This window comes from Melanaphis sacchari, unplaced genomic scaffold, assembly GCF_002803265.2.
Source record: "Melanaphis sacchari strain LSU unplaced genomic scaffold, SCAv2.0 Contig7_pilon_pilon, whole genome shotgun sequence".
NCBI classification, from domain to species: domain Eukaryota; kingdom Metazoa; phylum Arthropoda; class Insecta; order Hemiptera; family Aphididae; genus Melanaphis; species Melanaphis sacchari.
In genome coordinates this window covers 1,267,423-1,294,654 of record NW_020271560.1, presented here as the reverse complement: position 1 = coordinate 1,294,654, position 27,232 = coordinate 1,267,423, and the positions used below count along the sequence as shown (strand labels likewise).

General features: G+C 27.9%; 1 protein-coding gene across 1 annotated transcript in view; it reads right to left on the bottom strand.

The window, feature by feature from the left end:
- Window positions 1-7,507: 7,507 nt before the first annotated feature.
- Window positions 7,508-27,232, bottom strand: part of LOC112601860 — a 38,553-nt gene continuing 18,828 nt past the window's right edge. The window contains exons 2-15 of the mRNA XM_025349685.1: window positions 24,833-24,937; window positions 16,351-16,483; window positions 15,921-16,057; window positions 14,801-14,922; window positions 14,486-14,630; window positions 14,202-14,314; window positions 12,927-13,152; window positions 11,758-11,874; window positions 10,520-10,695; window positions 10,157-10,290; window positions 9,552-9,691; window positions 8,719-8,945; window positions 8,366-8,576; window positions 7,508-7,749 (exon numbers count right to left, since the gene is read on the bottom strand). Of these exons, the coding sequence (XP_025205470.1) occupies window positions 7,598-7,749; window positions 8,366-8,576; window positions 8,719-8,945; window positions 9,552-9,691; window positions 10,157-10,290; window positions 10,520-10,695; window positions 11,758-11,874; window positions 12,927-13,152; window positions 14,202-14,314; window positions 14,486-14,630; window positions 14,801-14,922; window positions 15,921-16,057; window positions 16,351-16,483; window positions 24,833-24,923 (2,124 nt within the window). The 5' untranslated portion in view covers window positions 24,924-24,937 and the 3' untranslated portion in view covers window positions 7,508-7,597. The remainder of the gene's footprint in view (window positions 7,750-8,365; window positions 8,577-8,718; window positions 8,946-9,551; window positions 9,692-10,156; window positions 10,291-10,519; window positions 10,696-11,757; window positions 11,875-12,926; window positions 13,153-14,201; window positions 14,315-14,485; window positions 14,631-14,800; window positions 14,923-15,920; window positions 16,058-16,350; window positions 16,484-24,832; window positions 24,938-27,232) is intronic.

The window sequence follows — 27,232 nt, the reverse complement described above, 5'->3', positions numbered from 1 at the left end:
TTTTATCATGAAAAATATATAATATGCTGTTTTCATTTGTTGTCCTTTAAATACTTCGATCACAGAAAATATTAAATTAATACTTTAACTATCATCTATCTGTTATGTTATGATTAAAAATTAAAATAAATAAAAAAAATTTAATTTGGATAAAAAGTTTACATGTTTGACGTTTATATTTTAAAATTGTAATTTATAATCAATACGATTGGGTTATAAGTTAGAACAGTAAATAATTGTATAATACGGTACCTAACTTAAAATGTCATTTACCAAAAACACTTCTACCTATTAATTAAACTAAAACTTTCTTAATGTATCGGTGATAATCATTGTCAAGTATCTTAAAATGTTGTTCATTGATATAGGTACATCATATTATATTGTTTTTATATCATTCCAGAATAAGTAAGTTATTGTCGTTTTGGTGAATATTTACCAATTATGATAACTGGTATTTTAGTATTATATATATTATTTATTTTACTGACTACAGTCACCGGTTGGTACTTTCTATCATTGAAATAAAATAACACATGTATATGGTTAGGCATATGGACCAATAATTTTTAATCTAATTATTTTTATGGTAGTTTACACTTAAATATTACCAGTTTGCTATTTATTTTAAGAGGATAAACTAAGTCTTTTTCTAGAGTCATAAACTATTATCAAATTGAAAAGTTGATAATAGATTTTTTATTTAAAACATCTAACACCGATTGCAAGTTGGTTTAAAACAGAAACATCATATATAGAATTTATCAATTTTACCACAATATTGAATACTTGTTTCATAAATTTATTACTTAATTTTGTATTATTTGACCTATTACCAAAATTAGTTCGTTTATAAAAGTTTTTGATAAAAAAAAATAACCATTGAACTCCTTCCATGACTACGAATTTGATTAGCATTTTTACTTAATTTTTAAATATGATTATGAAGTCTGAGGATCTCAAATGATCCGAAGGCTCAATCCGAATCTGCCATCTCCATAATTTATAGTTTTTATTTAAAGCAAAGTATAAAAATTTAATACAACTAATACAAGGTTTCTCACATTTAGGTAGCTTACTGTGTAACCAAAAAATCTTCATAATATGTATTTATATGTACACAGTTTTTTTAAGTTGATTTAAGGATTTGATTTAATTTTTAAGGATGATTTCATTCGCTAGAAAAACGCTACGCACGTCAAAGAATATCTTATTTCGTCGTTTACACTTGTGTTTATTTATGTTCCTTTGTAAATACTTTGCTGTTTTGGTTATTTTGGTTTAAACTTTCATATTTTCCGTCGCTTTTTTAGACTATCTACCGGAGCGTTAAAATCTTTATCGTGCTAACGCTCTTTTCTGCCGGCAATAAATTATTTCCTTTTTATATAGTCATTTTTATGTTCAAAAATGAAAAAAAACTAAATATTTAATCAAAAAATAACGATTTTTGTTATTTTTTTATAATTTAAAAATATTGCTCGTAGGTACTTGAAACTTTAATTGTATAATTATATTTTATACACTTAAAAATAATGCAATGTTTTTGGCAAAAAATAGTTTAACTTATTATTATCTAATAGTAAAATAAATTACTAGCTATATAAGTACATAATAAAATATTAAAATATACCTACTAAGTAATATACACTGACAGATTGTCTTCAATCAGAATCGATTTTCGTTTATTCAATGATTTACAGTTGAATTCAAATTTAATACATTTATAATACATTACAGTGATTTAGGTAGGTACTCCTTACTGATGAGGTACACTCAAGAGTCGACACTTACAAATCTACAGTAAAGTGATATCTACCTACTTTCTTCCTTTTTAAATTTATAGATCTAATTATCAGCTCAAGACTTGCTGCCTAATGCCTACCATTTTTACATGGTTAGGGATGGCTCTTCTGATAATTTGTATTACACTAACCAAATTTTGTAATAATTACTAGGTATCTATATAAGTATATAATTTATTTGATTTATTTTTAGCAAGTCACTTCAACTTATACTAAATTACATATTTCATGTATCTATAGACCAAAAAATAATAGCACTAGTTATTTTTATTATATAATTTAGACAAATATATTTTATAAATTGTATACTGTATAGTATATACATAAACGGGATAATATTTTATTACGTCGATAAAAAAAATAATTATTTTAATTTTATATAATAAATTATGTTAAGTGAACCGTAAAGGAATTAATGTTAATTAACGGCTACAACTTGGAGAATTGTTTGCAAACCTCTTACACGTTGACCTTTTTGAGACAATCAATTAATTAACATCAGAAAATGATAAAAGGTACAAGTTTATATTATTCCATTGAATATGACAAGGAATTACTCGTCTAGACTTTATCTGTATGTTTATTCAATATTTGTATCTAGGTAGGTACTAAATAATAGCTTGTCAAAAAATTTTAATTGAGAAGTGGGATATTATCAATGGTCACTATTTTTTTTTTTTTATGGTGGTTTCAATAGTTAAATTCTTTTGCTAACCAATATGTCATGGCTCACCAAACATCATGATTAGTTGGAAATGGCTGACAAATCGTCCTTTCATCCTTAGTAAGTCCTTACACGTCCTTAATGTCCTTATCCTCGCTAATCTTTACATACAATGTCTACACGTGTATGAGGCGTGACAATTACCTAAATAACGAGAATTTGTTGTTTCTATCTTCTGAAGTGGCATCTTGAAAATTAGGTGACGTTATGTTCATAAGTATCTATAGTCTGCTGATCGGTGTTAGTTTTTGTACTCTGCGATTTGTTGAAGTTGGTAATGTAGTGTCGCGACATTCGAAAACGTGTGACATGAAAAACGAGCAACGAATTCGTCATCAAGTTTCTGGTGAAATCTAACGAAAACCTGGCCATAATTTTCCGCAAATTAGTTAAGAACGTGTGTTCGGTAATGAGTAATGACTATATTATATCAAAATCACGTGTGTACGAACGGGCTGCACGATTTGCATCAGGGTGAAAATCAGTGCAAGACGATGCGAGGTCAAGTGCTCCTAAATTCGTGTACACTAGGTAAAACGTGGAACGTTTGAGTGTTGGTGCGGGCAGATAGACGCCTCACAATCCGAATGTTGTCAATGAACTCAGTATCGATGGTACCTATTAATAAAGAAACCATTTGCTAGATGTAATACGACGATTTATCAATGCGCAAGTCCTGTGCAAAGTTTGTTCCTTCACCATGACAATGCTCCTACGCACACTTAAAGCTAAATGTTAAACAGTTTTTGCCCAGTAGGAATATTATAATGCTCTCCCACTCCTCGTTCAGCCCTGATCTTGCTCCACTGAACTTTCGGCTATTTTCAAAGTTGAAGAAACCAATGGAAAGACATCGTTATAAGGATTTAGAAGACATTCAACGTGCAGTAATGTCGGTGTTGAAGAGTCTAATGTCTAACTTCTTGAGATTTCCAGGGATGTTTTCAGAAACGCGAAGAACGCTGAACCATCAGTGTCAGACTCGAGGGAGAGTACTCTGAGGGTATGAGTGCATAAATTATTATAAATAAATAATGAATGTTTTAAAATTAAAAATTCTCGTCATTTAATTATCACTTGGTACGTACCTACTTGTGTATGGCGAATTGAGATACAAATAAAAATAGATACCTAGTTATTACTTATTTACTCCATGTACACTAGGTATCAGCTATTGCCAGTATCGAAATATCTAATAAAAATATTGACGATTAAATAAAAAGAAAAATTTGTTGATGTACTCGTATATACCGTTGAATGTTTGAACGGGTTATTCCTCGTTGTATAACATGAATTTGTGTAATTATCTTCTGATGTTAAATCGATTGTCTCGATATTGTTATCGTGACCGAAAAATGCGAACAATGGCTGCCTACATTTTTAGTTGTACGAGTACCTACAGTGATTGTCAACTAAACGAAATTACTGACGACGAGTAGGTATAGGTACTGAATCGGTCGTGCGTGTCTAGTTGTATTTAATATGTCAACAAAAAAATAACATTTATAGAATAAAATACAATGTAGTGTAGCCGGATTTTTAGCTATATGTAATTGCAATAAACACCTCTGAACGGGTTTCATTAATCTGCTAGTCGAGATCTGTCAAGTTGATCGTAAGCAAGTCATCATCACCGACCTCATCTAATGTCAAATCTATTATTTCGTCGTGTACTAGGGATGTGGAATGTTGCTGTTCGAATTTAAAATTTCAACCAAAAAAAAAAAAAAAAATAATATATAATAATAATTATAGTAACATAAATACACGCATGTAATCAAACGCTCAATATAATATAAATAAATATTATTCTTATTGAATAAATTTATAAGAATAATTACGAATATTTACACACATATTGCATGTCCGCTACATCGTTTATTCCGTCGCCACGGACATTGATATTTGTGACGTCGTCATTCGACCGATATGAACTGGAATCGCTACAATCCCAGACGATGATGTCGATACAATTACCACTAAACTATAAATCATGTTAAAAAAAAAAAATTGAACCGTAAAAGTCCATATTATATTATGTACATTAAGTGTTTGTTATTTTCGTACTTGTCGCTTGGTATAGTAAACTAATAAAATATGTTTATTATGAACTCGTATTGACATTTCAATCATTTTAATTACCGGAAAATCATCGATCATCAGTACTTTAAAGTTTAAAGTTTTGCAAATATATAGGTTATGCATAATTATTAATAAGTATTCTACTTTTCTAAGACTGTATAGTGTTAAATAAAAAATGAAAACATGATTCGAATCTTAATAAATTAATAATACGTAAATGTGGCATACTTCGCCGTGCACGGATTCGCCAATGTGTGTACGATGCACTCGAGGGATTTGTTCCATATTTGCTATACAGTTACTGTAATGTACAGAAGTCAGCATTAACGAGATTATTTCACCATCTGTCATCTTAGACGTGTTGTCCCTACTAGGGTTTTGGGAAAAGCCTGTAAATATTCGTTTTTAAAATTACTTGGCCGCGTGGTAGCAATGAATCAATATTTTAATGATTTGGGAAATATTGATCTTCGTTGGTGGAGCGTATTTTTTCCACTGTGTGAAAATTCCTAGTTCTTATACTTGGGTACATTTTTAATAATATATATAAATATATACAACATTTTTTTATAATTTTAATTTTACAAATAATTTATAGTTAATACAAATCATATTATTATATTATATTATGTTGGATTTTAGAATATACAAATTAATTTTAGTGCAGGCTGCGCTAAATTTCGGCGTGTTGTTTTATAAGATGACTTACCATTTGCATCTTCTGAAGAATAACATTTATAATATTATCTAGTACCTATATTTATATTTACGTAGTAAATAATTGTGATGTATAATAATACTAAACAATTAAGAACATATGATCATGTTTTTGTACATTATTAAAACTTCACGCATGGTAGGTACCTAGATATTTAATTATAAATGAATAAAAAATAAAAATAGTTCAATATTGTATTCAATTCGACTGGTTTATTGGTATATTTCAACTCTATAATAATAATAAAAAAGTCGTATTTGCTTATAATATTAGTGATAAACATATTATGAATTGTTATAAATTTTCTAATGACATATATTAACGATTATCAAGGTTGATTTTTCATTTAGGTACTCGCTACCGTATCGGGAACGGAAAACAGTTCTAAATATTTATTACAAAAGTTTTCAGACTATCAAAGTTTGAGCTATGAATGAGAATCACCAAACAGTATAGTAGCAGAATGGAAATGTTGAACTATGGTACCTGGAGCAGAATATTTTTTCGATTTATTTTTGGTGTGGTCTTTGTCGTTGGATGAAGATGTTTCATGTTTGCTGTTCATGTCGCTAAAACTTGTTAATTTATGAGAGTAGAAAAATAAAATGTAATAATATTCAAATTATTAAGTTAATACACTAGATTTGTAAGTTAGAAGAAAATTATAATGAACAAATTCTTATTTGAATAAAATGATTGTGTAGTTAATTTTTAAATTTGAAGTCGTATCATTAATTTATAATTAGTATCCATGGTAGCATAATAGAATATTTTTTTGACTTCCAGCTTCGAAAAAAAAATATTATAATCGTATTTGTATTATCATATTAATGTTATTTATAATTTATATATGTATAAAGATTTGCTGATTAAGCAGAAAAATCGGAAAACAAATATTTTTATTTGATTTATAAACGAAAATCTTATTAGGATTTATATGAATTTGAACATTTTATTATGATTGATGAATTAATCGTAACATTACATATTAGCATTATATGCTGAACATAAAATACTTTATTGTGGTGAATAAATAATGACATTTTTAGTACATATTTTTGCGTATTTTGAATTTTTATTACAACTTAAAATGTAATATTACAGTTTTTATAGAACGCTGATATCCTCATAACTGTCCTATGTTTCTGTTAGTTCCTAAATAATTAAAAATTAAATTAATTTAAGTCTAATGTCGTAAAGAATACAGGGTTCAATGACAGATTTCAATAAATAAATACAATTTTTGTATACTTTCATATTTGTTTATATTATAAAATATATTTAGAAATACATGATATAATTAAACGTGCCTATAAATATTTTATTTCTACGTCTTTAAATAAATTACTAAAACTAGTTGTTTAAATTAAATTAACTTAAATAAAAAATGTTTATCTACCTAGATGTAATTTTTTTTTTTTTTTTAATATAAATTAGGTATAATAATATCTAATTTTTTTTTTTTTATGAAAATTAGTTGAATTAATTTGAAAATGCATAATGTTATAGGCTTTGTAGAGAGCGCCTAAATTGAGACATAAATATAATCTTATTTAATTTTAAATTTAAAATGAAGTAATACTCATCAAGAAGAGGAAAAACTTAATTCGAATTTAATTTCCTAAGGTTTTCCTAACTGTATTTAATTTTATTATAAATATTTATATTATATATTCAAGTTTTTCATCTTCATGACAAGTATACTTTTACACACATATAGTAAATAGTATCATCTACGTACGTTATGCACGTAAGTATGACATATAAAATAAATATACAATTATTTCATAACGACGATAATAATAATTGTATTGGAGAAGGGGAGGATCACGAATATGATATATAAAATATATACTGTATGGAAATGCGCGAAATTCCAATAGGCACATAATCAAACTTAAATTATTCAAATTATATAAGACTTAGCCTGTTTTATATACAAAAATTTTAAGTTGTCGCCGAATGCGATAACATTTACATTAATTTATATGAATTCGATTTTCGTAGTATGTAATAGATACACCATTTTTACTGTTCCTATCGATTTAAACGATGGTAAAAAAACGATTGTGCAGTTCCTAAATATAAGAAATTATTTTTGCGAATTATTACATATTTTACTTATTACATTTTTAGAACGTACATATAATAATATTATGTATTGTTTTATCATTATTATTTTTTTTTTTGTTGGTTTTAATTTGAGTATTTATTATCAACCATGGCTTATTGACAAGAGTAGGCAATTTTTTTTTGTTGACACATTTTCTATGCCATCATTTTCCTTGGAGTCATCCATTTCTTCATATAGTAACAAAATACTGTGCTCACGTAAATCAGTATGAGTAGCATACACGTGATGCCCAATGCGAGTACAGACGTTTTGGTTGGACACGGTTCCACAATGGTGATAGTCTTATCTGCAAAATAAAATTTTTACAAATGAGTCGGTGGAGAAACTAAAATTTGTTTGAGGGAAAGTGATGAGTGAACTATTTTTCATTTTTTTTATTATAATATTATAAAAAAATTGTGCGTATTATATCGAAATACCTAATTAGATACTTCAGAATCTAAAATCAGAAAATACTACAGGTCATTGGTATTAAAAATATCCAACTATTAATTATTTATAACTATTACAAATTAATAAGATAACAAATAATGTGACATTTGACACGTCGTAAGAAAAGGCAAAGAGTCCATAACTCCGAGTTTAATCCAGAATGATAGGTCATTAAAAAAACAGATTTCAATATCGATGATCGAATTTTAAACTTAGTCTTCAAAGTACGTAAACTATGCGACGCGCAGACTTTAATAATGTAATAGGTATTATGATGAGTGATAGATTAATGTGCATCATAGTGCAACGTTGTTAGAAAAATAAAACGTTAAATAAAAATTCGTCAACTGTAAATGGTAGATACTAAGGTACCTATTACTTGTACCTATGCGTAGACGCATATAATGGATATAAGACGTACATTTTATGACGATACACTAAACTTATATGTTATTGTTATAATTATTTACCTTTGTTGAAATCCGTATACTGCGGCTCATTACTCTTCAAGAATTGCGATTGTTTTTCATCGCCAAAGTCCAATACTAGTATTTCCTGACTAATCTGTGTCATGTCTTCACTGTTTTCGGTAGTGTCGTTGTTGCTGGGCGGAGCGTTAGACACCGACCTTCTGCGCCGTCCCCAGGACTCGACGGAGTCTCGGCCCCATTCGCAAACAGCCTAATGTACGCCGACGTAAAAATCGACAACAAAAAACATTTCGTTGGTATTATTGTTATTTCTATTATTGTTATTATTATTATTATTATTATTGGTCATTATTTATTATAACCGCTATTGCGGCGGAAAACGGAATCATTACCGGTTCGCACGGGCCCAGACAGTATTTAACATTGCACTGGAATATCACGCCGTACGACTCCGTGAACCGAAACGCTTCATAGACGGACTGCAGTGCGTTGCCTTCAGGTGAGAAACCGGGGAATATGGTTGGGTCCACCGGACACCCTTCGTCGTCGATGATCTGGAACGTACTCTTTGAATCCTTGGCCATGGCCACACAACTCCTTGCGAAAATACCGTACGGCGCTACATTGTCGGAAAAACACGTGTAAAAGTTAAAATAACAGCGGTGGAAAAAACGAGGGCCATATATATAATATTATGTGTGTAGGTAGGTAGTAATCAAATTTAGTTGGAGGGGAGTTATTATTACTTTTATTTTCATAAAGCCTACAATATTTAAATGAAAAAAACAATTTGCATACAAATACACTGACAAAATCTATGTTTTAAAATATATTTTTGTTCCTTTTATAATAATATGTTCTCTTTTTTTTTTTTGTTTGTTTGATAAGGGTTGTCTTAAGAAATAACTAAAAAAATACACACCAAAATAAAATCTAATTTATGAATCGTTTTAAAATAATCCCTAATAATTCCAATTTTTGCGTACTGTAAAATATTAGTATTTGTCAAACTAGGACAATTGAAAGAACAAATCATGACTTTTAAAGGGCTAAGATCCTTTAGACTCTCACTGAGTTAATCATAATATTAGCATATACCACGTGAATCAGAGATGTATAATATTAAATATTAATACAGTTTTGGGAAAAAATGATTTTCTCGGCACAAACATAAATGATAAATGCCGGTGGATTGGATGTAACAGATGTTTGTATAGGTACTCACTATCTTCAGGAATTTCGATTCTGAACGTCAGTTTGTCACCGATCCGGACCGTCTCTACTTCCCTTGCTCGGGAATCTAGGATTCTGATCCTTGGCGGCGGTGCTTCTGGTGCTGAAGTAATGCTTATCATCTCCGGGTCCCTGTTAAGTGTTTAATATGTTTAGTTTTAATTAGATTACGTTCATAAGTACGTATATTGGTATCCAACGGCTTATTCAAAATTAAAATGTCATGTAATAATACAATTATAAGTTTAGGTGTATTTATAATTATAATTCGTGTACTATATTTTTATATTTTTATAATGGCAAAGTAGCACTTACATTTCAATATTACGAATATGTAGGAAAAATTAAGATTTTTATATTATTAAAAATAATACTATATCTAGATAAATAACACGAAAATCATTAAAGGTATTAATTGTTTACTTGAAAGGTTATTAAGTAATTAGTATCCTTAACACACCTGAGATTTGCACCAATTCGTGTGACACATTATTTGATATTATTGTACGCAAAAATAATAAAATTCCAAGTGAATAATAAAAAATGTGTTATTGTTGACTAAAAAAAAAAATTTAATATCTATATTAAAATTATTACCTGATTGGCATCATCCCGAATGTAATGTTCTTCGAAGACATGTCGTACGTGCATTTGACTTTGTAGATTTTGTCTGCTTTTGTCATAACTACACTATGGTGTTGGAGGACTACCGTATTTGAAAACACTCCGGTCTAAAAAAAAAAAAAAAAAAAAAAAAAAAAAAAATGTAATTTTTATTAAAGTAAAAATCATGCTGTTTTAATGGAGAGTTCAATAAACCGGATTTCCGATTCTTCTCTATTTTTTCGGTGTAACTAATAAATCTCATCCACAAGCAGAATTAAAAAATGCTCAACTTATTACGGATTAAACTCTCATTAAAACTGTTTCATGTTCCAGTATTGGGTTTAAATTACTTACCACCGACTGAGTATTACAGTCTTGACCAGCCATTGTTAGATCCAATCGGAATTGGTCGCTGTTGAGCACGTCTATGTTGCATGTCTCCGATCTGCCAAGCGCGTATATTCTACCGTTGAATGGTTTGTTCGTGCGTACTTGAACAGCTATCTTGGTATCTTTACAATGCACCGATACTGTAAATATGAAAAAAAATTAAATTATAAGATCACGAATTTTATTTTATTTTATTTCATAAAATGTATTTATGTTTTTTTTTTTTCATTTGTCGAGTACAGTAGCGTCAGTAGCTATTAATTACAATGTAAAATAATGAAATAATAGATTTATTTAGCTAGATTTTATTACCTACGCTAGACACATGTAATAATTTCTTTTTGTATAACAATTAATAATTCGTTATTGTAACGTAAGTATTAAATATTTGAATATATTAATGTTTATTAATGTTAAATATTTGTAAAGATTTTATCGTAAAGATAAAATTCTTAATTTGTAGTTAAATATAAAATCCATGTCAAAAAAATATGCTTATAGAAAATAATATAATACCTAATGAAATAAAAAAAAAATAAAAATAATTTGGTGGTGATTTTAATCTAATATTCGTTGTCCATTAGTGATAAATTTAACATGGAAAAATAAATGGATAAAAAAAAAAATCAAAATTGATTGAATTCAAGATTATTATTTTAAATATGAAATTGTATTTTGCATGTTTTAGACGTTGCAACTATAATGCGTAAATATTCTTAAATGCGCAAAACTAAATTTCAAATGTTATTACAATTGTATCGCATATTTGGAAGGAAATGATTGATTTCACGTTTTACACCAATATTATATTGTATTTGAAAATTTTATCAAAAAAAGTTTGTTTTTTAGAAATTTCATTCAATTAGATATTTTTTTGTGAAGCTTTCATATATTTTTATCATAGTATACATTTATTTATAAGATAACATTTTTAGTAATTTATGCATATTATTTACTGTTACCTTTCAAAATAATATTTAAATAATTTTAAACGAATAGTATAAATTTATTTCACATAGTTTTATATATTTTGTAACTTTTGGTAAATTATCCCTGTTTTTTTTTTTCACTGCCTTAAATTCATATAATTTAAATGATAACTTTATAGTCCAATAAATTGTACCTAGTTATATAATAAGTGTATATCAAAATATGTATAAAATATAGATCATTTTAGTATAAAATAATATATAGACACTGACCATCATAACACGTTCCTGTCTTGTCACAGTTTAAATCAGTTCGAGTCAAGTTCAACGATGAATCGTCGGTGCTCTCGAACACGACCGGCAGCTGTTCGTGAGGCGGTGTCGTGGATTCTGTAAAAAAAAAACGCGTTTTGGTCAGGTTGTTTTATTATTGAAATATATGATATAAGTGCATATAATAAATTATTACGATGACGAGATCGCGTGCGTTCAGCGCTCGTCACTCACTTAATCCGCTCGCAATCTGAATATTTAATTAATATATTAATATAAGTAGATATATTAATAATAGGTATATTACACAAATTATGTGGGTACTTTATACAGGCAACTTGCTTAGTTACCTAATAATGCAATTATTTAATATTATATTTTTAGAATATTTAAATACACTCGAAGATTTTATTTTTTTCATACTTAATATTTTTTGTACCATTAAAGGAGTGTCCCGCAGTAGTATTAATTGACTTTTATGTTTACGAAAACCTCATTTTTTAATTACATTTTTCAGCTGATTTAATTTTGTGAATTTTGATGTACCTTAATACAAATCTGTATCAAATATTGTGGCTATTGAGGATAATAGATTTATTATAGGTTATTAAGTTTGGAAAATATGGGTGCTAAAATTATTTGAATATTAAACTTATCTAATTATCTAATATTAATTTATCAACATTTTATAATTTATAAAAATTGAGTATAATAAATACTAGATTCAATACTACATATATTTTATATTTTCATAAAACTACTAGTAAGGAAAATAATTATCCTTAGTATACATATTAGTAATTCAGACAATACTCGTCGATTTTTGATTTAAATACATCGAAATGCTCAAAAATATTGTCTGCTGAATAACGTTTGAAATATAAAAGTTTGTAATTCTAAATTACAGTTCTTAAGTTATATAATAAATATCAAGTATCTACATGTATGCTCTTTATGTATACTTAACTATTTCAAAAATAAGATTTTGAATTATCACATTATTAAAGAAAAATATGAGTGGTATTGTCAGTGAATCACTTTTATACACGGGGATGGAAATATTAGGTTTTAAGATTTTGAAATATACATTGCATAATCAGAGACGCGTTGGTTCGTGTCTATCACCTATGCACATAAGCGCGGATAACCGAAGTCAAAAATCAACTCACTCTCGCAATAGTTTTCATAGTAATTGCCGATCTTTTGCCCGTCGTCGATTAATGGTCGTTCAGCGTTCAAGTAAGTACTGGGCCCGTCTGGCAGCGTCTTGTGGTCCAAGTGGAACAGCTCGCAGTTGTACGCTGTGCCCACCGGTGGTCCTTTGAAGATAAACGACCGACAAAGGAACTCGTTCTCGATCTCACAAGCCAATCGACACGCCGACTCGCTAGTTACCTGGGAAAACAGAAATAATATTCGATTAACGCGAGTTTTCTCCTACGAATATCAGAATATGACCTAAACTTGTTTCTATTATTATTTTGATTGTTATTTTCTGTTCCTTAATAATATTTTCGGTCACCGGTCTCAATGATGACTAAACCTATTCATATCTGGTATATACTACCAACAATGGCATATCTAAAACTCTTCCGGTCCCCAGGGGAGTGATTAAAATACCTTAACTATTTTTATGTGTTTCTCTTGTTAATTGTTATGGTAGAAAAGATGCTTTGATCTTCAATTTCGAAGAACGTTTCTTGTAGAAAATTGGATTTATATTTTGTACTTAAAGGATAAGTAAAAAGTAGAAATTTCCCAGTATTTAAAATAATATTTACGTGTAGAAACTAGTACTTAATTAATAATAAATAGTACCTATTTAATACAATTAGCACCGGTGTGCTAAAGTGCTGAACGCGGTTCTGTGGTTTTACGTGTTTAATTATAGTAGGTTTTAATTCTAATTGCCATGCCAAGCTCTGTGTATAGTTAATATTTTGTACATTCAAGTTCAACATTTAAAATATAACTAATGATATTCAATAAATGTTATACTCGTTCATATGTGGAGATTATTTTATGCACTTATCATAATTTTTTACCTATTGCTGTTTGCTTATTATTTAACATATTTCAAACGATTGCTATGCTACACGACATAATATAATAATATATTCAGTTGACCTTTACTTATTCTCCATGATGTTAATACACTCGGTAACCGGTTAACTATTCATGGACAGTACCTATAGATACCTACACTATATACACAAGCACGAGTAGATAATGTGTGCCTTATGTAAAAAATTGCGCTAGTCCTGGACATATTTCCATATTTAACAGGTATGTAGTAGCAAGTAGGTACCTACTTTGAAAGTTGCAAATTATTATAATACACCCAAGTCTTGTACGCATTTTAGTCTATATTTATATGTTGTATCATATAGGTTAAGTTATACTATGCGTGTGTATTATACGTTCGTATTAACATTAAATATTACCTGTAGTTCCTTGTCGTTGTAGTAATGCAACGAGGCATACTGTGCTACTTTGTCGTCGGCCACTCCGATCCTGGGCACTTGAAAAACACGATTTCCTTTGCAAGCTTGATTGCCTGAAAATAAATATAATAAACGTTTAATATTATGTTGTAATAATGTATATATAATATTTTATTATTATTGCATAGCAATTATTTGTTTTCTTTATTTTTTTTTTATATGAAGTGAATAGAGTTATTAATAAATCAGCTTATATTTTATTATACGTTAACACGTTACATTACCTTTGATGCAGAGATTTTCAAAGTAATCAACACCCTGCGCTTCGACAAACTGCACGTACTGGCCAGTGGTTCTTCTGTCTGAATCACTCAAATGACACTGGAGTGTTACGTAGTTATACTCCACAGAACGGCAAGTAAAACGGTGCTGTACGAAAACAAATTATTTGTAGGTATACGTTGAGCAATTTAAAATGTATTCATGTTTTCAGTGTATAATTATTATTATATGATTTTATTCAAAGTTGGTCTGTAACGTTTGAATTATATTTATTTACACATTGGATAAAAAAGTATTTAATTTAGATGAATAATTACCTCGTTTAAACAGGCGGCAAGACATGCTTCTTTCGTAGATGTGTAGATCAACGCGTTGTCTAGTCCCCGAATCATTTTGTTTGGTACCCTTTCGAAAGACCATGGCCTCAAACAAACATTATCTGAGCAAACGAATTAAGTATTTTTAAACATGACATAAAAGTAAGATATTTCAAGATAACATACATTTGTATAAGCCATAAAGAAATGCTACTGGGAAAAGTTAAACTACGCATTAGTATACTATTGCGTTGCAGTTTTTTAAAAATAATATTATATTATGTCGATATAAAAATATTTTTTCTTATTCATGTACCGACTTGGGTACCTACCTTTTACGTGATATTTAAATAATTTAATTTACAGCCATTAAAGTACAATGTACTTTGTGCAAAGACAACAACCATATATAGCGGTAGATAGGTAGGTAGTTCTTTAAATGTTCATTATTATAATGTCACGCTACGTTAAATCTGATCACAACACAAAAATAACTAACGGAGACCATTTTTTTTTAAGAACGGCAATTTTTTGCTCACGCTAAACGATTATATAAACGCTTGCTGTCAAGATAGCAGACATTCGATATAATAATATTACATGATCTTGGTAAGACCTTTTATATTATATTATAATAAGTCAGTACTTTAGTAGTTAGTGCAGTTAGTAGTACCTAAATAATAGTTACCCATGGTGGGTACACAGTAATATTAGTCTTTATTGTATTTAATGATAATACCTACGCATTTGTAGACCTAGATATTATAGGTACATAAAATGTGTTTATAATAATGGAGATATTAATTCTTATACGAGTAAATGTCTGCATACAATATAAGATCTACGAATAAATCACTGTTAACAAATGGCCAAGATTGAAAATTTCAATACCCGAGGTGGATGAAATGAACACGGAACTCATAGAAATTCACAGTGTTATGAAATGCCTGCAGAGTTAACGATATACCTACACGCTTCAGCGGTAATATTGTAATATAACGATGATATGGCGTGTGTGGTAGGTCTAATGTACATATATTATTTAAACTATGATCTAACTTAAATGGGTTATAAAAATTATCTAGATATTAAAATAACGGATGATTTTTATTTTACTAACCAGATCGTATTTGCATTTTCACCATGTAATATAAGTTGACTGAACGCTGAGGGGCTGCCGCTGGGTTATTGGCAGTTGTCTCATTTTGTAATTGACAAACGGTTTCTTGTATGGGCGTCAATGGGTTTAATACGAAACTGAAATTCAATCAAATCGAAATTTTATTTAAAAATTTCAAGTTTAAAACTATTTGAAATCGATACATTTTATTATAGTTATATAATATAAGTGTAGTGACCTCTGGTTGAAATATTATAAAATTAATTAAATTAGCGATCAGAATAAAAACAATTTAAATGAAAACAAAAATACTTTGAATTAATTTTATGATTATTGTATTATTATATTATTATTATATGATAAAGATTTTATTTAAAACTTGGTCAATTTTTATAGTCTTAATATTTTTTCATGTATTCAATCATTTTACCTAAATGAAGCTGCTTGGCACTCAGGTTCTTCTCGACACCATCCTTGGCACTCGTACAGCGTCAAGTTTTTTACTGTGTAATATGTAGTGCCTTTGTAATCTAATTCAGTGAGTTTTTCAAAAGCAGTTCGACCTAGAAATAAAATAGAAATTATTAATTAAATATAGTTTTAAACAAAAATATTTTTTTTATTGAAGAATAGCAAAACTATGATTACAGATGACTCGAGAAAAAATAAAAATCACATTTTTTTTTACTTATTATTTCATTATCCCGAATCTGGATCATAATTTTTAAATTAATCTTTCATCTTTTAATGAAAATGAAAAATATTAATAAGATATGTATATTATAAATTTATAACTGTCAAGTAATGTAAAATTATAATTAAATAATTCATTTTTATACAGATCATGTTCTCTTTTATATTGGAATGGAGAAAGTAATGAATATGTATTAATTTATGTTCAGAAAATTTATAGACCGAATATGGTGTGTCGATGAAATGACGTTAATAACATATAACCTAATTATTTTTGTTCTACCATCAAGGCTTGAACGAAAAGAGAAGATGTCCTTCATTGTTATATAGGTAGGTATTAAAAGAGTGCTGCTAAGTATCAATTTGCGTACGCAGACAAATTGGTTTATGCATCTTGAGCAGCTAAATGACACCCCGCGATGTGAAAATTATCCATTTCCTATTCGTATTGAGAATTAGGTTGACGATATCGATTATTATATTATCTCGACACTTTTGACCCGGAAATTCATGAGATGGGTACTCGATGGTTATTATAATAGACACATTATATTATTGCATTAGCATATCTAAAAAAAATATTTATGATGGCCACAAATGAAAATTGATGGGTTGGCGGGTATCGATGAATAGGTATCATATTATTATGTATCTACTACGCGTTTTATCGTAACTTTCATGCATTACGATTGACGGAGAATTACGAATACGTAAACGACGGTTCATGACCGCGGATTGGTAGTTTTAATTGTTGCATAGCAATTGGACACAGATAATAATGGTAAATCATTAAAGTCATTGCATACACAGTGATTGCGGATTGTAAGTATAGGAAGAAGATTGACGGATTGCGTCATAAAAAAAAAAAATAAATAAAAAAATGTAAACACCAAAAATTAGATTTGCTTTCCGCAAGTGTGATCCCCCGACTTGTGCATCCTGAATAGATTCGGATGAACAAATCGTTTTTTTCCACATTAAAAAATCGGTTACACTTCTCGGTGTGAATACATTGATTTTAAAGCGCGATCGATGTAGATAAGATATAGATATATTTATATAGTCTATTGTTCCTATATATAGGTAGGTACCTATGTAATATTTTACACTGAAGTGTTGATTTAATGTAATATTACAAGCTATATGTTTTTAATATGTCCTACTAACATTCTGCTCTATCCTTGGATTACACGATAATTATATTTGTTTGTTTGGATTAAACGAAAACACACTCAAAGATTAAAATTTATTTTTGAAAAATAATATGGTTTGAACAACTATAAATTGACAATACGTAAAATTAACATTGGACAGTTTTTATGTAGTTTTTCAACTGATTTGTGTTTCTTTAGATATTAAACACGAAAATACATACGTAATATTTATCATGGTATGAAATCTAGATTTTAGATGTTTTCTGTATTGATTGTGTGATATGTGTAACACACTATAAGTTATTTAATCTAAATTCGTCTGATATTATAATTTTAAAAAAATGCAATTATATGTATCTAATATTTCTTTAAATTAGGTGTTGATATTTATTTTAATTTATTATAAAAATAGTTTTTGTTTTTTTATTACTCAGTAGAATTTAAAAAAAAATTAGCAAACTCTACAAAGATATCTTTAAACATGTTTTGGACCATTAATTATAAATTTATTGTATCATATTCATATTACTCTATTACAGATACTGTATGTAAGTATATTAAATTCATAAAATAATATGTAATATTTTTTATTTTATTTACAACAAAAAAGTAGGCGGCGCAACTCATTATCTCAATAATAAAAGGTTATTTTGTAAATGTAATATAATATCATTTAAAAACATAATTATACACATTCTGATTTGGTATTAATAAATAATAAATGTTTAATTTAAAGTAAAACGATTAAATACTATTTTTTAAATAAATTATTAAATTTATGTTAAAATTAATACTATTAATTGTGTAAACATTTATTAGGTACACGATTAAAGTAAAAATAAATATTCAAAATTATTTACTTATTTCAGTTGGAAGTGTTTTGAAATTATTTTTAAATTCCATTGTAGGTCTTTCATGATACATCATAAGAAGAGAAAACAAATGTAAAAAAAATGAATCTTTAAATAATTGGATAGTATATTTTTCTACACAGTAATAACAAAGAAAAAATATAGCAGATGTAGAGGTATCCAATCAAAATAAACTAATATCGAATTATCATAAGAGAAATCAATACTATGACTATGCTATATCATGACTATATCTTTATGAATACATTAAGTATACACAAATTCAGTAATTATTTAAAATTTTAATATTATTTTGATCTTATTTATTTATTTAAGATATATTTCATATATCTATCTTATATCTTTTATATATATTATTATATCTGTTTAATTATATATTTGTCTGATAGCGGTATACGTCATAATATTGAATATTATACATCGTTTTCTAACAAAAGTGTTAGGAAAAATTTAATTCAAGCCGTTAACATTATAAATTTCTGAGAAAATATATGTTTTTCTATAAAAAAGTAACTAATTATAATAGTAATGTATGTACGTATTGTGGAGTGAATAAAAATAATAAGCGTTTATTTACAAACTGTGTATAATAATAATAATGATAAAATTAATAGGTTTTTTGAGTTTTACAAGACGTGCAAATATATTATAATTGTAGGTAGATACACATCAAAGAAAATTAGCTATCCTCATCATCTACGGTCTTATGGAGACTAAAAATTATACAAAAAAACAGACATTTGAGTATCAAAAACGATAAAAGAAATATTAGTACAATGATTTTGATTTTCTATAATATATTCATATTTTTTATACTATGTTATAATGCATTATTATTATTAATTTTAGAGAAGTATAATGTTCAATCTTTGTTAGTACACATGCAATCTGCATACAACGAGTAGAAACTTCGGTTCCATGTATAACAGAGGAACTGTATCGTGCAAGTGGTTATAGATAATAGGAGCATAGGTTGGGTTAATCTAACCGATGATGATAATAATACGAGTATTATGTAGTTATTATGGATAACTTAAAATAGTTGGAAATATTAACATTTCATTTTAAATTTACAAAATCAAATTAATTATGTTATATCGGTTACTAGTATAAAAGGGCAAATTACTATAACACAGGTACCTACCACAATTTTGAAATAGTGTCTGAATAATTAAATCTTTAAAGTTTAAAGTATGTTTTAATTTATCATAAGAAGTAAATAAGTTACATAATTACTCATTAGGTTTCATGTATAAGAACAAAATAAAATATTTTTTTAATTCTGTTAGATAATATATAAGTAATTTTTGCATAATCTTGTATCTTTCGTTTGCTTTTTCAATAACATTATGATGTCTCACCAACCTAATACTATCTTTAATGTTGTTTGTGGTATTATCGTGAGTAAGCATTTAACTATTAATAGTTTTTTTTATATATTATTTTATAAATTTCAAAACAGAAAAGTGATAAACAAACGATAATTTAGAAAAAAAAAATCAATACAGTCTAATCATATTATTTATTATTCTAATAGTAAACGTAAAAAATGTAGTATTATCAAGACAAGTGAGGTGCTGATTAAAAAGTAATATTTGGCGCACCTAACGTATTTTGTTCGCCGTTCTGGCAATTATAATTATTTTACAAATGTTGGAATCAAATGAGTATATATTACTGAGAATCACTGAATCGAATCGAACCGTGATAACACCGTAGCTATATTATATTGGTAGGTACCGAAAAAATATTTAAAATACAAGTGCTAGTTTAAAGGAAATGAATAATAAACAATTAATTAATCAATCCTTCTGTGTATGATTAGTATTAATATGCACCAATGGATATACGAGTAGGTAGTGTATAGAGAAGAGTTCGATTACCTCGTTCAACGGCGTATTTTTTCGTTGAATCGTCTATACTGCAAAATACATTTAACGAAGTTTATCTGTTCATGCGATGTGCTGAATGAAAAAACGAATCCATAGAATATATATTATTAAGTATGTATTCGAAGCTGATAGGTATTGCTGATCGCTAAAGCCTACATATTATTATAATGTAATATAACAGTGGTAATACTACGATAGAAGCACGAATAATTCAGTGCCTATTATGTATAGTTTGAAGGACTATTTAATATTGATCAACTGCAGCTGGAACTGAAGAATATTATGCGTGCGGTTATATGCTTTGTTCCTTGGCCGGTGTACCGGTACACGTCAACGTCGTTCGGATACGGCTGGTTTTAGTGGTAGTTATAATATATTATACGGTTGGCAAAAACGAAAGAAAAAAAATACAAAACGCTGGGTAACGTTGCTGTCTTCGTGAACATTTTTTTTTCGTTAAAAATGTATCTTCTTTTTTATTGTGCTGGGGCGGATGTACAAGACGGTGTAAATACTTATACTCAAATTGATAACACAGGACACTGACATATTTCGTTTGTTAAACTGTATGGTCTCGGCAAATAGAAATGAGTTATTGCTGGAACCATCCGATTATAAACTGCACACTGCATGGTATAATATAAATGATAAAATATAATATGATTTAATCGATATTTTTTACGAACTGTTTTGAGCCATAATCACCGTAGGTCTATGAATATAATAATATAAACAATATTGGTACTTGGTAAGACGGTAGGTAATATAGGTACCAATAATATAATATAATAGCGGTCAATTCACGTTTCCGAAACATTTGAATGGCTACTCACCAATGGACAACTTTTTACGACTCGCAGTGCATAAGATGCGACAACCAAAGTTTAAGTGTGTAACACGCCAGTAGTCGTTTCGAAAAATATCGTGATGAAGAAGAGATAGGGTGTCAATTTAATACTACTGTTCAAAAAAATATCTTCTTCTCTTTGCTAAAGACTATCCAAGTGTTTGTATACTTTTGAAAGTATGTAATTTTTTATTGTTATTAATGTTATTATATAATTATATGTTTTATTATGTATGTTCATAATATTTACGTATTTAAAAACAACAAAACGACTCCCGAGGAATATCACTTCCACCATCCCCTCAAAAAACTATTACTAGAATGCTAGCATATATGTATACACATTTATGAATATTATTAAATCGTATAACATTCATTTGAATACCGGGACATAGCATTGTAAAAGGAAATGACAAAATGAACTAAGAAGCTGATATAAGACATTAGAACTAACCAACAAACACCTCTTTTTAAAATCATAACTTTAATGGATTTAAGAAATCAAATTCAACAAAAATTAACAAAATCAAATAGAAAACAAATTTGCATCAAAATATAGTAAAACTAAGAGAAATAAAAAACAATATACGATTGACAAAACCCCGAATCAAATGAAAAGAAAAAACAATACTTAGTAGACTAAGAATCGAACTCATCAGAATAACAGATGGTTTTGACAGATGCCAAAGAAAGATTCAGCTATATGCGAAACCTAAGGAGTAAACGCTATAGAGTATAGCGATTAAGCAAGAACTATTAAGTGTTCAAAGAATGTAAAATATCCAACATTTTCGATGTAGCGCTAGAACCTAAGTCTGAACTTACAATTAAACATAATATGTATATATACTATCAATAATTGCCATAAATTATTAATTAAAAAAAAATAAAAATATTTACATATTTAAATGAACCAACCAAGTCCCAAGGAATAAACTGCTCCCACCGTCCATCTCAAAACCACTACTAGAACATACACTAAAAACTAGCGGCGTTCCCATGTACTTATACTATTATTTCGAGTAAAACACGAACATAAAGTTCAATAAATGAATATATTATAAATTATAATACAACTAATAATACATTTATCATTTTGGTCTGTGTGTGTGTGTGAACGGACCGCGTCATGTTACAAAATGTCGATGGGCTTTTTGTATTGTCGTTCGCATTTATAGTCTTATTTCTTAATATCGTAGTATAATGATAAATAAATCCGTCACGTTAGACTCGTAGTATAATATACGGCGTATACATTTGAACCTACGCATACACGTATGTCGACATGTCGTTATATATATATATATCGGTACTGTACCAAAATATAATATATCGATGTCTCGATCACGAGACAGTCTCGCCGCAATTGTCTCCTCGACGGTACGTCTCAAATAATAATGCACATTGCAAATAATATTGTATACCTACCTATCAATCCTAAATATTGTGATATAGATATAGATATAAAATAACGTTCGATAATATGTAGGCGGCCGACACGAGTGTTATTTCATCGATTCCTATTCGATGTCGCGTCCGTCTGTCATCTGCACTCACAATCGGACGTCGCTAATAAGCTGCACGGATTCGCAAGTGTGTGTGTGTGTGTGTGTTTGTCCATGTGTATAGTAATAATAATAATAATAATAACAATAATACATATACTATGATATGTGTCTATATAATAATAATGTACAGATGGCTAGCTGCTGTAGGTAGGTATTATTGGAATTTATTTATTTTTCACTGTCTTCTAGTTATGTTCTTCTATACGCGTCGTCATAATATCTTATGTTCTCAGGTCGATTCACACAATCCAATTGTAAATTTTTAAGTTACCGTACACACACACACAAATACACACATACGATTTTATTATTAATGTCGGTATATTATTATATTATTACAGGTGCGTTTATAGTCTGTATGTAATATAACGGCCAGTGTCGCCGTTTCCGCCGTCCATCGCACCGTGCCTTATACTGCAGTTATCCCATACGACAACAACAATAATCATAATAATATATATTACATTACATTGTGTCACACTCGCACATTCGTAATAATAATAATAATAATAATAATAATAATAATAACGACTATATAATGTAGAGTACAGTTTTCGGGATTTACAAAAGCTTAAAGCAAAAACCGTTCACATTTAATCGCGTATATGTGTTGTATATTATGCTTATAATATTACATATTTCCCTTTTCGCACAGTTTAAATTGCCCTATACATATAATATTATACCATACGGTCCATCGTACTATAATATACAGTAAATTGTGTACAGCATATAATTATAATATGATATTCTGATATGTATAGATACAATGCACTATAATATTGTACAAAAATATAGGAGTATCTATACCAAATTTTGATTAAATAAATGATTATAGGTATATAAGAATACAAAAAAGATTTAAGCAGGTACCTAGAAATTATTTTATATTTAGCGTGAGTGTATTGAGGCCATTAGGGTGATTTACGTGAGCAGTTTATGACTTTTAGTATAGGACGTTGCTATTAGAACTTCAAATGGCATAAACAAAATATTCTAAAATTATTTGCAATTTTCAATTCTCAGTTGGAATACTAGTAGATGATTATAAAAAAAATATTTTGAGAACCAATTATCAAACCAAAGTTGAAAATCTATAGCCTCAACAATTACTAACATATTCATTTTTACCATTTAAAAAATATCCATCACAATATGCGTAATATCTATACCTAATAATGAGTGAACAATTTAAAATATCTACGGTTTTTAGCAATAGATCTGGTCTCGTAAATTCATGTTTGATGTAGGAATAATTTTTATGATTTTTTATTACAAGAAAATTATTTTAAGAAATATCTAAAAACGACTTTCTTAAAGTACAAACTATATTTGAACTTAATTTTCATCATAAGGATTTAGAGAAAATATCTATTTTGAATAAAAAAAAGAACATTTTTATTTTTGACCTAATTGTGATAATAGGTTTTTATCATAATTGTTGCTTACTTGCGTGGAAAAAGATTGCGTTTATCAACGAATTTTGTTCGAATTTTAGCAATAAATCACTGCTTATAGTAGATATAATTTTCACAACGAAATGAATATGTTTTGTAATAAGTTTGCTATCAATTTTATAGTATAAAAGAATCGATTTGGTAGATTCTATGTATTATGAATATATTTTTTTATAATATTTACTCAAGTCCCTCACACGCTAATTTATAGGTGCCTGAATAAAATTTAAAATTATCAAAAATATTTGTTTGAAATGAACTGCTAATGTTTTCCTACTACTAGACCTTTTAAACTATAAAAACTGAGTAGTATATAATATTATTTAAGACTATAAATTAGTTTTGTCAATCACAATATTTTGATGGACAAATTCAGTTTATTTAGTTTAACATATTATATAGGTATAAATATATTATTATAATACGTACCAAGCACGCTGGCAAAGTTTGTCCACAGAAGTAAAAATAGTGACCATCTTGACCAACTACCGGAATATAGCACTACGCCGGCAGCTTTCATATTTTAAACGACTCCTGAAATAAAAATACACACATTTTAATATACTATAGATTATATAACAGTAAACCATCAACGACTTACATAATTATATATATATATATATATGCATATTTTAAATATGGATAAAACATTCTTTCTTATATTACATACCTAATAATAAAGAATATTTTTTTATAAGTTTAATCATGTCTATTAATGTTCCAATATTTATAGGAGTCATATTCCTTCATCAGTATAAATTATTATTATTTTCAGTGTCAGAAAAAATTATTATTTTAAGTAGATAGGTATACTCAAAAATTAAGAAATCGCTGTATAATAGTAAATATGTACTTAAGTATATTGTTTTTCATCTATGATTTACTATATATTATTTTGTTTGGCTTTGTAATTTATCATTAATATAAATGTAAATAGGTAATTTATTCAAAATATCTGTACTCTATTGGTCAAAAATCGTCATTGACGTAATGTCATCTATTTATATAAAATAATAAATAATTTCAAGTTATGATTTTTTTTGTTTTTTAGAATTTAATCATCACGAGTTGAATAGACTACTGAAATATTACTTGAATATTTGTCTGACGTCAAAAAAACTTCCGTTTATGATTTGAATCACGAAATACCAGCCATATTTTATGCTAAAAACTATGTAATTTTTTTTTATAATTTTTTATCTTCTCTATCCGTTTGTATATGTATATATATCAGAATTCTCCGGAGCGACCGTATAAATCGAGTCGAATCGTTGTGCTGATGCTGAGTTCAAGGAACTATCTCGGAAAATTGGTAGCCGCGTATGTCATTTTCTGTCTGCAGTAATCATATTTGCGAACCACGTATGAAAGATGTACCCATTGCTGGACAACATTTTTATTGTGAAAAAAATAACAGAATATAATATTAAAGTTTTGAAAAAAGAACAATTTCCTCGCTTAAGAAAATATTTTTAAAAATGCATGATTCAATAAAAAAAAGTATATATATATATATATATATAAACATAATATACATGACCAAACGAATGTTTTTACCATATTTGATTCGATTCTGAATATTGAATAATTACATTTAGTTACTCATCCGGTAAATTGAACTAAAATAATATTATGTATAAACATTCATCTTTGAATTTAATCATTTTGTACTAAGTCACGTGCTATACAATTTTAAAATTCTAATTATTACTTCGGAAATTTAAAAAGAGAATTTCTTATTTTTTTAAATAGAACGTTAATGATTTTTAGTGAAAATAAGATTTTATTTCACTCATTAAATTATGAAAAACTATGGTTAGGTTTTTATTTTAGTGTTATACATTATTACTAATGTAAACATGGAAATGCAAAAATTACACAATTATCCATTATATTTGATAAATATTATATTATTATTATTGTTCGCAATAAATAAAGTTACATTGATTTGTCTATTGTAGTATACATTGCCAAAAGTAGGAAATTTCGAAAATAACATTTACCTTTGGAATTATTATCATAGCGTAGGTGTGTAGTAAAATATATTAATACAATTTTTAAATTACAGTAATCTCTAAAAATATCACGTCGAAAAATGCGTTATAAAATAACGGAATATAACATAACATCGTAAATTGTAATGCATGCTTAAATTGATACCAATTATTTTTGAAATTATACCTCCATTTCAGTATACTTAACATAATTTTTAAGAATGGTCAAACTGACCAAAATAAAATAATTATCCAATATATAGTATATTATATATTTATATGTCATGTTATAGTTCAAATGTACTTGTTTAGTTATTTACCCAATTCATTTAAATTCACCCACATAAATATTTTATAATTTGAGTATAACATTAATATTTGTCTGTATTCGATATAATAAGACTAAGTTGAAATATGCCTATTATTAAAGACTCATGTTATTATCTTCTATTAGTCTTAACAATATGGTTGTGCTTAAATCGCTGGTCTGCTACAATATTTTTCACATTTTTTAAGTTCTTTTAAATAAACGAACAAATTAAATTATAAGTAAATTTGTTTAAAGGTGCACCTAACCATGCATGGAACCCATTAACTTTGAATTGCTTTAATAATAATTGACGTATGACATGTGGGTATTTATTTTGGCAGACGGGGCGTTAAACTCTCTTTTGAACTAGGTCAGTGCACTGGCTATATTAAATTGTTCATTGTAATACGCTATCACGGATAACGAAATAATAAAAACCAATCGCATAATTGTACAACTTACACGATCTAGTAGTACAAATGTCGAATAAAAAAGTTACATTTGTTTGATTTATTCCGACAACAA